Raw genomic sequence first — 13,626 nt, 5'->3', positions numbered from 1 at the left:
CTTCCACCAGACACAACAAATTGCAGAAAACACCTTATGCATTACCGTGAAATTCCTGGTTCCTGAATGTGGCGAGCGGACCTCTAACCAGCAGCACAGCGGTAACGCACTCCCATGGTCACAGTGCGTTCTAAAGCCAGCAACGCCAGCATTCCTATTTTTAGAAGCGGCCAAACTAAAAACCGGCTGCCACGCCCGCGTGAACTGGGCGGCCATTTGAAATGTGGATCCAGCTGCTCAAGCCTGAAATACTCTGGGGTGCTTGGTGCTTTCCCTGGGGGAATCCCATGAGGTTAGTGAAGGCAAGTGAGCGTACGTGTGAGTGAGCATGAGTGCGGGACAGGCAGCAGGAAACATATGTGGAAAGATGAGCTGGCCATAGCAGGATGTGGCCTCCCCTGGCTTGCGAGATAGCACCTAGGAAAAAGTGCAGTGCTCAGACTAGTGCTTGTGAGCAGTGCAACAGTACGGAAACTGATGACAGGCAGAAAAATGCACAGCGCTTGCTGTCGCTCCACTCAGCCTCATGGGCTCGCCTGCTTGAAACCAAACATTAGCCGGGGTTCTGTCAGGGAGGGTTTATTAGAACCTTTTATGTTCTAATTAGGTAGCCGTGATCTCAACAGCTCAGGAGCGGGACAAATGAAGAGATTAATGGAGCAGTCAGGGGCGCACATGCATTATGCAGAAGCCTTTTTACAACCAGGCATGTGATCATAAGCACGAAGGGTGCAGATTAGCCATCCATCTGAAGTCATCACAGATGCATAGGAGAAGGCAGTCCAGCCTCCAGATTACGGGCTTTGCTTGGGTGTGGGCTTTATTCCTTTGTGCCGGGCTGGAGCCGTGTGCATTGCCATAGGCCCAGGGATGCTCTGTCTCTGGGCTTGCCCGCAGGCTTTTCCCCCACTGCTCCCATTGGCCTGGAATCTCAGCCAATGGGAGCAGCCAGGGGGGAGTGCCCACACGTGCAGGGTGGCATGGAACCACCTGTTCCTCCCACCAAACAGGAGCTGCGCCAGATAAGCACCCCACTCCCCTGCCCCCTCCTGCACCCTCTCTCTTCCCTGACCGCCCCCTTTCTTGGCCATGTGCCGCAGAACACGGACATGCAGATGAAAGCCTGACCCTTGGGGGGCCCCAGAGATGCTTCGGGGCTGAGAGGAAACAGACTTGGCTGCGAGGAAGGTGTCCAGCAGAGGCTGTGGAGGGGCGTCATTCGGGAGGAGCATCACATGCAGGTATGTGGCTGTGCAGGGGGTGGTCCTCCAGGAGTCTGTCTCCTTGGAAACAGGCTGCTCTGAGACCAGGTCACCATCACCCCCACCCTGTTTTACTGTGGAATCCAGCAGCCCATCCTACAGCTATACACGTCCCAGACAGCTCCCTCTTACCGGGGGAGAGAGGGGCCATACAGGGGCCAGCTTTGCTTGTCACCCCGCTTTGCAGGGGCACCTTCTTCTCCATTCACCAGCTCCCAAGGGCGGGGGCTGCATCCCCCTCTAATTAGCTGCACAGCTTCAGGTCTGCTTGTTAATTGATCCTCTTTAGTTCCCAATTAACCCATGTTGGTGGGGATTTGAGTGGCAGGGTGCCAAGTCCCCTCCTGGCTGCACAAAGGACACGCTGAGATGCAACCTCCCCTGGCCCGAACCCACGCAGGCCAGCCTTGTTTGGCACAGTAGCAATCCTAAAGCTGGCTGTGGCAGAGGGGGAGAGGAGAGATTACAACTGGTAGTGGAGGAGGATGCAGAACGCATGGGATGGGAGGATAAAAGGGAAGGCTGCACATTTAGTGGGGGGAAAATGAGTTTAATAGCAGCTTAAGACTGGGGATTTGAGCAGCACTAACATGGAGCGAAATTAAGCTGTGAACACAGGAGGTTATGAAGTGCTTATTGTCACAGACCCATGCAAGGAGCTTAGCAAAGTAAAAGAGGAAGACTGCACTTACAGGCCCAGGGGAAAGCACCAAAGCGGTAACCTGAACGTGGCTGGGAGAGGAGTCACAGCCTTGTTCCCCTCTTAATTAGGCTGAAAGAGTTAGAATTAAGCAGGGAGGTAACTGACACCTGAGTGAGGAGCATCACAGTTCTTGGACTCACCTCCTTGTGCCCACATACGACAGCACATATGGCAAGATCAGCCAGGAGGTTCTGAGAACCGGATCATCTGCAATCTGGGGCTGCACTTGTGGGAGATAAGGACAAATTTCCAGCCTTTACTCTCAACTGTCGGGCCTTCCTCAGTCTAAACCAGCCTCTGGACCAGGGTTAAAAGCTCTCTTTCCTGTGTGCACGCCCCTGTAGACTGTGTGCTGGGGTGGGGTTGGGTTGGTTCTTTTGTTAATGCCTGTACTGCCAATTGAGAAAAAAATCTTTACTTACGGACTCTGCAGTGGATTTTGCCTTTGGACAGATCACAGCAGATGTGACAGAGCAAAAACCCCAATCCCTTACCATGCAGCGTTGGCAGGTGTTACCCGTCCCAGAGAGGCTGAAAGTCCAGGAAGAGGTTGAAATGTTTAGAAAGGTCCCCCCCGAGCGCCTCGTTTCCCAGAGGCCCATGGAAACACCACACTCCAAATCATTGTCCACCACTACGTCTGCCTGCACCACCTCACTAAGTACACTGAAGGCGCGGGGGGAGAATTAAGCTCTCTGCATAGGTACCGAGTACCTTAAGTCCTGGTCATTTCAATGGGCGTTAAGGGCACTTGTCACTTGGTAAAAGATGCTCAGCAGCTTTCAGGCTCAGGTTCTCAGTGAGCACGGAGTGCACCGTGTGAAGGAGACCCTGTGTCGTATGGACAGGACAGCCCAGAACCAGGTCACTTTGAGAAAGAATTCTCTAGTTAGGGCAGGGGAGGACTCGGAGTTGTGCTCCTAAGCCCAGACTCTGCATGCAACCTTGCTGGATAAGGGTGAGAGGGAAGGACAGGTAAGACAGCAGCTATTTTACACCTTTCTGATTGTGAATAGTTTGGCGTAGCGGCAATACTACCCTGCTTGTTAGTCCATTCTCGGGTGGGGTGGTGGGAGGCCCTCACTCCCATTCAGCACAGCCACTGCAGTGCCCAGGTCCTAACTGGAGCAAGCGGACTGCAGAGAATGGAGATAAAATGTGAACAAGACGGGGGCTGCAAGCATGGGCTGACACCAGCCCAGCTACAGGAGCTGCTCCGTGTAGGCATGAAACCTGATACACACGCCTGCATGCCTGTTGCTCCTTGCCAGGAACGGGGCAGGAGATGAGGCCCGTGCTGTGCAGCCCGTCATGTTAGAAGGTGATGGAGCTGAGGGGAGACAATACTGAGTTTCCTGGAGTTCTTCATTAGAATGTGCCTCTGTTTTTCCCTTTGGAGAGTGTCCTTTACCACATGGCCTACTGAGAATGAAGGTGAGCAATTATCAGAAGCTCTGAGCCCAGGGCTAGGTGCCAGGAACTACCAAGTTCTAGCCCTACCTCAGCAGCTGGTCCCATCAGAGAGCTGCACTTGGCTCAACAGGTCCAAAGGCCAAGTTCCACACTGCTTTCTCGCAGTGTGATCCCGCTGAGCTGGGGGAAAATCCCTCTGCCTCTCCGTCCAGCCTGCAAACATGAGGTTAATACCGATCCCTCAAGGTGGTGTGAGAAGCAGCCGGTGTTTGGGAAGTGCTGGCAGATGAAAGGCACCCCAGAAATATCCTCTGATGTTCTACGCTGAATTATATTACAGGCTGAACCTCGCTAATCCGGAACTCTCTCATCCAGCAAACTCTGTTACCCGGACGACCAGTTAGCATGGGCGTGGCCAAGTTTCCCGTGGTCCGAAAGTTTGTTTCCAGCCGCCTGCCCTGGCTGGCAGTGTGCTGTGCTGTTGTTCAGCTGTAATTTACTCCTCACGGTCTTTTCAGAGCCCCGCAAGCAGTGGAAGTGTTGGTAATGTGCTAGAAAATATTGACTGCCCATTACCCAGCAAATTCTCTTGTCCAGCACCAGAGTAACACCACGGAGGGCTCTGCTGGCAAGAGGCCTGTTACGAACATGCAACCCGTTCTGCTCTATTTATTTCGATGTCCCGTTCTGGACACTGCAGCACTGGGGAATGCTCAGCTTTGTGCTAACAATCAACCCTCCCATTATACGGAGACTGGCCTTTGTCCTCCTGCCCGTGGTGCTCTGCACACCCATGGCAAGGGGCTGCAGCGACTCAATCTCAGTGCAAGCTGCAGCTGTACCGCCTGCAAAAGGATCTCGCCAGTGACACGGCGTAGCCACCGTACGGGACACTCTTAGCTCGCGGCTGCAGCCGTGTGACCCCCCTGCGACACATGGGGCGGCTCGGGCGTAACGGGCCAGTGCTGTCAGGTGCACGAAGGAGGGCTTGAGCGCTGCACCTGGGGCAGAGAAGATGCCGCTTCAATATGGGGCCCAACCCAAGGCTTCAGTGATCTTCTCCTAAGTCACCTTATACCCCGGAGCCAGGCGGCACGTGACTGAAGCTTTAAGAGGAAGGTGACTTACGCTGGCTGCTGTCAGCTGAGTTCTAGAAGCCCACCGCTCTCAGTCCTGGGCTCGGACACACCTCGCCAAGCCCCTCATCTCCCACGGAAAGCAGTGGCCTTTCTGGGAGCAGGATCAGTCCGGGCACGTGCTCTCCTTGGCCACACCCCTTCTCACAGCTGTAAAGGAAGCCCGACTCCCAAGCGTTCTCCCACCCTGCCGGGCACCACTCCTTTCTCCCCTGGAGCAGCCATTACAAGTGGATCGCAGCCAATTCTGGGCTGCTACACCCTCTCCCTTCCCCCCCCCGACCCCAAACAGCAGCAGCAGGCACTGGGACACAGGCACCTACCTGCTCTTTTCCCGAGTAGGGGCTGTTCTGGACGAGGGGGCCGTCGCTCTTCCGTCCCCGGTCGTTGGAAACTCTGTCTGTTTCCGTCCCGGCTTGCGCAGGTTTCTGGGACTTGCTCTCCGCGTCCCTGAAACTGAGGGTGGAGGAATATTCGTCATTTCGTTCCCAGAGCCACCAGCTGCTTGTTCCTGTTGGGGATTCTAAGCGGCTCAGCCGGAGAACAGAACCTCCCAGCCTCCTGCATGAGGGAGCGAACAGGAGCCAGTGTGCTGCAAACCCCGTTGATGGCTTCGGTACGGGACTGGCCCTGGACAGCTTCCCACAGGCCTGAAAAGTTGCATGAGATTTTTTTTTTTTTTTTTTTTGGAGGATGTGGGGCTGGGGGGCAACTGCCCACTCTGGCAAAGACCAGGAATCACTTTGTGTTAGCTCACCAACAAGCACTGGGAATTTTGAAACATGCTCCCTAAGCCCAGGTGGTGAAGAGATAATCTTCCTGCTTACACCTCTGCACTCCCAGGAAGCCGTATTCCTAAGCGCATCATTTGCTAGCGCTCCCGACATCCGCCACCACAGGAGTCCGGGAAGAGTAGCCCAGGGATGGCCAACCTCAGCATGAGGAGGATCCAGATTTTACCAGTGTACGTTGCCAAAAGAGCACAGGAATACATCAGCAGCCCCCATCAGCTCCCCCCTCCTGCCAATCAGCGCTTCCTTCTCCCTCCCTGTGCCTCCTCCTCACTGCGATCAGCTGTCTCACAGCCAGCAGGAGGTTTGAGAGAAGAAGGCAGGAGAGAGGATGTGGCAGGTTCAGAGGTGGGGGCACGAGGCGGGTGGGACTTGGGGAATTACAGAATCACAGAATTTCAAGGAACCTTGAGATGTCATCAAGTCCAGTCCCCTGTCCTCAGGCCAAGACCAAGCACCATCTAGACCTGTGGTGTCCAACTATTTCTGAAGCAGTAACCACTATCGCAGCTACTGCTCTGGAGAATGGCCACATTATTCTGAAAATATATTTACTGCTTAAGCCAACTAGCCACACTCAACCGGCCCAAGAGCCACGTGTGGCTAGTGCGTTGGCCCCCATGGATCTAGACCACGAGGGGAAGAGTGGGGACAGGGCCTGGGGTACAGCTGGGGGGTGAGCAGCAAGCACCCCAGCACATTGGAAAGGTGGCACCTGTAGCTCCAGCCCCAGAGTTGGCACACGTGCAAGGGCCACATATTAACTTCTGAAGAGCCACAGTCAAATCCGGAGCCACAGGCTGGCGACCTCTGGAGGAGCGGGACCTCCTTTTAGTTTTCCCGTTCCCTCTGCCCACACTGCCCAATGGAACAAGAGCACAACCAAAGTGCGCTGAATGTACAAACGCATCAAAGCAAATGAGGGGCCCCAGTCTGCAAACAGGATTGGAAAGAAGGGGGATAGACTATCAGACAGCTGGTGGTTATTCTAAGACAGCTCTGTTTGCAGGAGGGAACTTGTTGCTCTTGCTAAGTGGGAAGCAACAAACAGACAAGGCTCTCCAGGGAGGCGTTGGATGCGCTGAGAACCTGATCTCGTAAACACCCAGGGAAGGTGCATGTAATTTTATCCGGTGAATTCCACTGGAGTGAGAGTGCTCACGTATGTAAAACTGTTCATGTTTCAAAGACTGGAGGGCTAAGGGGAAAACAAAAAAGAATATTGCAAATTTTTACTCAGTCTGGATCATTGGAGAGAAACACGGAGAAATCCTGGTTTTGTTTAAAAAAAAAAACAAAACCCACCACCGGAATGCCGAATTGACCTGCGGAGCTTACCGCCACAAGAGATCATTGGGGATAATTATTTAGTGGGCTCCAAAAGCTACAGTGACAGAAATACTAAAAAATAAAAAGGAATTAGATATTTATGAGTGATAAAAATATAATCCAGTCAAACTAGCTGGGAAAACATGTAAATGATATCAGCACTCACGATTTTGGATGTAACCCAGCAGTTCACTGCCCATTCTTCCACAGCAGTGCTAGTGTTTAGTTGCTCACTGTTTGGGTTTTATAAATGAATGGACTAAATGGACTATGAATTCCTTTCTTTCTTTGTGGGTCTGATCTTTTTTCCTTTGACACGGTCGAGCACTGAAAGTCACTCCTGTTGCAAAACTTATTCAAAAGACGGCTGCTGCTGGTGAGAGCCTGCCCTTTGATTTTAGAGGAATTGGGTTCCTAATCAGGGACAGGGCATTGAAAATGTAATTGGAAAAAGATGCCCTGATGGTGAGGTAATTTATAGCTTAAAAAGTAGCGATATGCCCATAGCAAATTAACTTCCACAAGGATTTTCCGAGGCATGCGGCTTTTGGTGTACACAAAGTAAAACAGCTTTCAGCTTGTTTCTTCTCCTTCAAACCAATCCAGACGTTCCTAGTTCATTTATGGAATGAAGTCCGAGCCCTTCAGCAGCCAAGATGTTACACCGCTTCCCGGGGATCTTTTCTAAACACTAGGTAGCCTTTGGTGAAAGCCTCCACTTCATATTTCCAACAGGACTGAAATTCCCATCTGTCATCACTACAAGGAAGCAATTGTTCTTTTCCAAACTTGGCTTTTCTGAGCATGTGAAAGGGTTCTGATCAGATAAAATACACAACCACACCTGACATTCCTGGGGTCCATTCAAAGTCGAAGGCAACTCGTAAAACAATGCTTGTGTTCTACCTGCAGAATAATGCGTGCATCAAACCTGCTGTGAACGTTCTGCATGTGTTGTCCCCACACCTGCCGGGGGTCTGGCTTTGAGGCTCAGATTACCTATTGTGCCACACCATAAACCCCGCAGGGGCTGGACACAAGAACAAAAACCACAGTGACCTCACAGAATACAACAACTCTTCAAAGCAGGCACAATGCTTTGGTTGTTTTTTGTCCCCCATTAATGTAATAGCCAAACACCCTCCCTGGTGTTAGTACATTTACCCTCACAGCAGCCTCTGTGAGGCAGTGTGTGGCTATTATTCCCATTTCACAGACGGAAACTGAGGTACATAGAAGCTAAGTGACTCAACCAAGGAGAATCAAGCGTTGAGCCAGGAACCGAACCCAGCTCATTTTCTGAGCCTCAGATTAATGCCTCTAGCCACTGGATCATCCTTCCTTTTACTCTCTGTTAGCATAATCAAGCATTATTCTTGCTGGTACCTCTGAGGCTGCTATTATTATTTATATGCATGCATGTTGTGCCAAGACCACACAGAGGTTCCGAGGGGTTCTGAGCACCCCCCCGCCCCCATTTCTAAAACATTACCAGGGGAATGGAGGATTTTCAAAAGAATAGCACCCACTGACATCAAGAAATCAAGGGTGAAAAGCTGTTTGAAGGGGGGCAGGGGGAAGGCAGCCACTGGAGGCTAGTTATTGCAACCTGACAAATAGGGTCGCAGCACCACTCAGGTGTGGCCAGGCTGATCTACCAAATCCAGTATGAGAACCTTTTCAAATGGGGGACCTGGGGCAAACTGCAACTTTTGTCTGCCATCCCCTGCCGGACAGTGCTGGGTTGCACCAGTGTGGGCCCAATTGAAATGGAGCCCCCATTGTGTGAGGCACCACACAGACACCTAGGCTAGGTTTATATTACATACTAACTTGTTAAATTACATCACTAAGATGTGGGAGGGAAAAACAGGCACAGGGAAGTTAAGGAACTTGCCTAAGGACACACAGCAGGTCAATTGCAGAGCTGTGGCTAGAACCCAGGGCTGAAAAAAAATACCCCACTAAAGTCAAGGGGAGTTCTCTCATTGACTTCACTGCTCCCAGGATTTCAGCCCAGATCTTTTCAGTCCCAGCCTCTTAACCTGTTTTGATCCACAGGTTGAACCTCTCTAATCCGGAACTCTCTCACCCAGCAAACTCTGTAACCTGGCATGACTTTAGTTATCTGCACAACCACTTACCCATGGATGTGGCTAAGTTTCCTGTGGTCCCATAAAGTTTGTTTCCAGCCCCCAGTCGTGGCTCTCAGTGTTCTGTGCTGTTACTTAGCTGTAATTTACCCCTAAATGTCTTCCAAGAGCCCAGTGAGCAGTGGAAGTGCTGGTAACGTGCTAGAAAATATTGACCTCCCATCGTCCAGCAAATTCTCATCCGGCACCGGTCAGGTCCCGAGGGTGCCGGATGAGAGAGGTTCAGCCTATGCTGAATTTGTTTGGCCGTAGATCATCTCCAATTTCCCTCGCATAAACAAGAGCAATTACTGCTCTGATCCCTGGCAGCCTGTCTGCATGAGCAAATAAGAGCCTGGAAGTCTGATGTTTTGCACCGATGCTGCAAGCAACACCTAGCACAGTAACCAGATGGTGAGGATGCTGCTGGGGCTGGGTGGCTTGCAGCTCAAGTCCTCTGAGTGCACTTGTGCTGTGGGCGAAAAGCTGACGTTGGCTCTGTGCCGGGCTGCGGAAGGAAAGGCGCTCTGTCTGCGTGAGAGGGAGAGTGAGAACACGTGCACGCACATTTCTCTGCTTAGGGCAAGAGAAATAAGTTTCTTTTCCCATCTCACCTGACCTTTCCGCATTGGCATAAGTGTTCCGCTGGCAGGAATCCCACCCTCACCAACTCAGCTGGGCCAAAGGGGAGTTTTTAAGTGACTCTCCTTCGCTTGCTCTCAAAGTTTCCACCTTCTCAGATGGCAGTTCCTGCTGCAGGGAATGTTTCGGGCTCAGAAGGAGCTCCCACACTCTGCTGCACAAAACCAACTACGCCAGGGAGCAGCTTAGTTCACAATGTACTCAGAGGTGTACCTGGGTTAGTCTGTAGCTTCTCAAAAAAACCCCAAGCAGTCCTGTAGCACCTAAAAGACTAACAATTTATTGATTAGGTAATGAACTGTCATGCATAAAACCCACGAAAGCTCATTAACTAATAAATAAATAGCTCATCTTTAAGGTGCTACAGGACTGCTTGGTTTTTTGCAATGTAACTTACTTGACTTAAACTCTTGTACTCCGAGTGGCGCATAGGTCATCTAGAAGTTTCCTCCACTTCACTCTGTCTCAAGACAAAACTTCTAGCTGACTCCAGGAGTTCCCCAGTTGTTGTCCTTCAGTCTCAGAAGATCCTCTCCACATTGTCCGAGGTCCTCCTCTTTTGTGTTTTCCTTGCAGCTTCCATGTGAGTGCTTGACGGACGATGCTGGTTTTCCAAGAGTGTGCCCTAGTCATCTCCACTTTCTTCCCTTGATCTGAATGTCAAGTGGCTCTTGTCCTGCTCTGTTTCAAAGCTCCTCATTTGTGACCAAGTCCTGCCATTTGACATGAAGCACACACCTCAGGCATTCGTTTACAAATGTCTGTGGCTTGTGATTTGAAGACCTTTTAGTAAGCCAGGTCTCGCATTTGTACAAGAGCACAGGCTTCACATTTGTGTTGAAGATCCGCAGTTCTGTTTTCACAGATATTATCTGAGAACTCCATATGCGATGGAGAGTCTTGAATGGAATTATTGCTTTCCCTATCCTGGCACTGATACCCTTGTCTGTTCCTTCGTCTTTGCCTATAATACTCCCCAAGTAGGTGAACTGCTCCACATCTTCCAGGTCATTTCCTCCCAGGGTGATGGTGTTGTTGTTGGGCTGATTGATCCTCATGGTCTTTGTCTTTCTCTTGTTAATGTTAAGTCCAGTCACTGAGGCAGTTTTGTCTAGTGTTGTGACCTTTTCTTCCATGCTTTCATCTTGGCATGAAAGGAGGGCGACATCATCAGCAAAATCAATGTCCCCTAGCTGTTTGTAAAGTGTCCACTGAATGCCTCGTTGATGGCCATCTGTTGTCCTGCTCATAATCCAGTCCACTGTGATCAAGAACAGGAAAGGTAACAAGAGGCACCCTTGTTGCACTCCTGACTGAATGCTGAAGGATTACATCAAGACACCATTGTGAACAACCTGGCATGTCGAAGGTTTGTACTTTGAACGGATCCGGTTAACAATTTTGGATGGGATGCCACAGCATTGCAGCAGTTTCCACAAAGTGTGTCTATCAACACTGTCAAAGGCTTTTTCAAAGTCTATGAAGGTTACATACGGGGGAGTTCCACTCAAGCGAGTACTCTACGATCGCTCTGAGAGCTGCCCTTTGGCTGGTGCGAGATCTCTCACTTCAGAAGCCGGCCTGTTCTTCCCTAAGCTGTCTATTGATTTTGGTCTTCATTCTCTCCAAGAGAATCCTACTGAATGCTTGTCCTGGAAGAGACAGTAACATACTGCCCCTCTAGTTCTTGCATTCCTTCTGGTTGCCTTTCTTTGGAAGCTTAATAAAGTAGCCAAGTTTCCAGCCTCGTGGGATCTCCTCACTGTCCCAAATAGATTATACATCATGTTGACTGTTGTCTTACTACCTGCCTTGATTGCTTCTTCAGGGATGTTGTCTGCTTTTCAGATGGGCAATGGCTTTTCTGATTTCTTCTTTTGTAGGTCAGCATCTGTTAATTTGCAGAGGTATATTTGCAAGTGGTAAGTTCAGAGGTTCCTTCCATTTATTGAGCTGCTCACTTGGATTTGTTAGAACTTGCCCCTCCTTATCCAGTACTGGCTGATCCATGACTCAGCTAGCTTCTGTGTGATGTCATATAGCTCTTTCAAGTTTCTCTGTCCTATAGGTTGTTCTCCTTGCTATGTAAAATTTTCCACAAAGCTCTTCTTGTTCTGTTGACTTCTGAATACAGTCTCTGAGCTTCCACCTGGGCTGTTCTTGTTCTTGTTTTGCTGTTGTTGATTGCTGTTTTTCTGTCCTTTTGTTCGTTCACTTTTCTCAGCATTTCTGCTGTGATCCATTCTTTGTGACACCTTGTCCTCTTTCCCAATGTTTTATCTCAGGTCTCTTTACAGGCTGTTTCAGTGCCTTCTCAAATTTGTTCCACAGTAGCATCTTCTGGGGTAAAGTTTATCAGAAATGCATGTCTGTTGGACAGCTGCACTTGGAAACCAGCTCGTCTCTCTAGCCTTCAGCTGCACCATGTTGAATCTCAATCCTGGCTTGGTTGCCTTTGTGGTGTACCTCTTGAGCTTGACCTTGAATTTGATTATGACCAAATGGTGGTCTAAACCTACATCTGCTCCTCTTCTGGTGTGGACATCCTGCATCAATCCTGTGAAAGAACTGCCGATACAGATGTGATCAATCTAGTTTTCTGGCTGATGGTCCAGTGAAACCGAAGTGACTTTATGGATCCTTTTGTGTGGAAAAACCCTATCACCTATCACCAGTCCTCTTTAGTATTTTCCAAGTTTTCGCTCCATACAGTAGGACTGACTGGAGATTAGAGTTGAATAACCTGATCTTAGTCTGAGTTCTGGTCTGCTTAGAATTCAGTGTTTTTCATGGGCAGGAAAGCTGTTCTTTTTCCCCAATCCTCACTCTCACATCAGCATTGGTGCCTCCCTCTTTATCGAAGATGCTGCCCAGGTATGTGAGGACCTCAACTTCTTCCAGTGCCCTGCCACCAAGTCTGACTGGCTCTGTGCGACTGATGTTGATTTTCAAGATCTTAGTTTTTCCCTTGTGGATGTTCAAGCCAACTGTAGCTGAGATGTAAGCAAGGTCTGACGTCTTCTCCTGGATCTGGCAGTGGCTGTGGGAGAAAAGTGCCTGACCTCTACTGCCACACAATTCACTGGTGGGGGTTTAGCCAGGTTCAGAAACTGCATCATAGAATGTTCTCCCCAGCTGGGTTTCCAATACATAAAGAGCAGCCAGAAGATATAGTCAGCATGAATATCTTACTATAGATTAAGCAAGTCAGCAAACAAGAAAGAAAAAATGTAAGGTCTCCATGAAAGAGCTGAGCGAGAGACTCCCCTCTGTAAAGAGAAGATGCCTTGCAGACTTAAGGAGGCAGAACACACAAAACAAAAGATACGAGCCTTCACATCACATCCCTGCAACTCTGCATCGATGGAGAAATTCTACTCCAACATCAGCCAAGCTCGTCTTTCCAGTGGGGACAGTAAATAAATCTATGCTGCTCTGATTAGGTCTCAGTTGGACTATTGCATCCAGTTTTGGGCACCACGTTTCAAGAAAGATGTGGAGAAATTGGTGAAGGCCCAGAAAAAAGCAACAAGCATGATTAATTGTCTAGAGAACATGAGCGATGAGGGAAGACCGAAAAAATTGGGCTTGTTTAGTTTAGAAAAGAGAACACCGAGAGTGGACATGATTGCAGTTTACAAGTACCTAAAAGAGGGTTACGCAGAAGAGGGAGAAAACTTGTTCTCTTTGGCCTCTGAGGACAGGACAAAGAGCAATGGGCTTAAACTGCAGCAAGGAAGGTTTAGGTTGAACATGAGGAAAATCTTCCTAACTGTCAGGGCGGTAAACATTGGAATAAGTTACCTAGGGAGGTTGTGGAATCCTCCTCACTGGAGATATTTAAGAGCAGGTTAGACAGACATCTATAGCGGATGGTCTAGATGGTACTTGGTCCTGCTGTGAGGGCAGGGGGCTGGACTCGATGACCTCGCAACGTCCCTTCCAGTTCTAGTGTCCTATGATTCTATGCTGGCACATGAATTGTGGGTGTTGTGATCTTGCAGCCTCCTGTCAACACCTCCCCCTGCCTCAATCGTGGGTTTGGGTTACTGCACTAAGTTCTATTGACGTTCCTGTGATCGCTATGTTTCATTTCAGTCCTGGTGCCTTAGGAGTTACAGGCTGTACGTTCCCCTGGCAGCAGCCCAGTCATCAGACTGCGAGCAAAACAAATGCAGGCTGCCCACGGCTGCTGTTTTCTTTATAGGCAATGGTTCA

The 13,626-nt window shown here is 49.9% G+C and overlaps 1 protein-coding gene across 3 annotated transcripts in view; it reads right to left on the bottom strand.

Moving 5' to 3' along the window:
• The window catches only part of NOS1 (nitric oxide synthase 1), a 143,282-nt gene that overhangs the window by 51,386 nt on the left and 78,270 nt on the right, over positions 1-13,626 (bottom strand). For all 3 annotated transcript variants that reach the window (XM_075012302.1, XM_075012301.1, XM_075012303.1), the window contains exon 3: positions 4,838-4,970. In XM_075012302.1, coding sequence (XP_074868403.1) covers positions 4,838-4,970 — 133 coding nt within the window. The remainder of the gene's footprint in view (positions 1-4,837; positions 4,971-13,626) is intronic.

Source organism: Carettochelys insculpta, chromosome 18 (genome assembly GCF_033958435.1).
Source record: "Carettochelys insculpta isolate YL-2023 chromosome 18, ASM3395843v1, whole genome shotgun sequence".
In the NCBI taxonomy this organism is placed as follows: domain Eukaryota; kingdom Metazoa; phylum Chordata; order Testudines; family Carettochelyidae; genus Carettochelys; species Carettochelys insculpta.
This window is presented reverse-complemented; position numbering and strand designations above follow the sequence as displayed.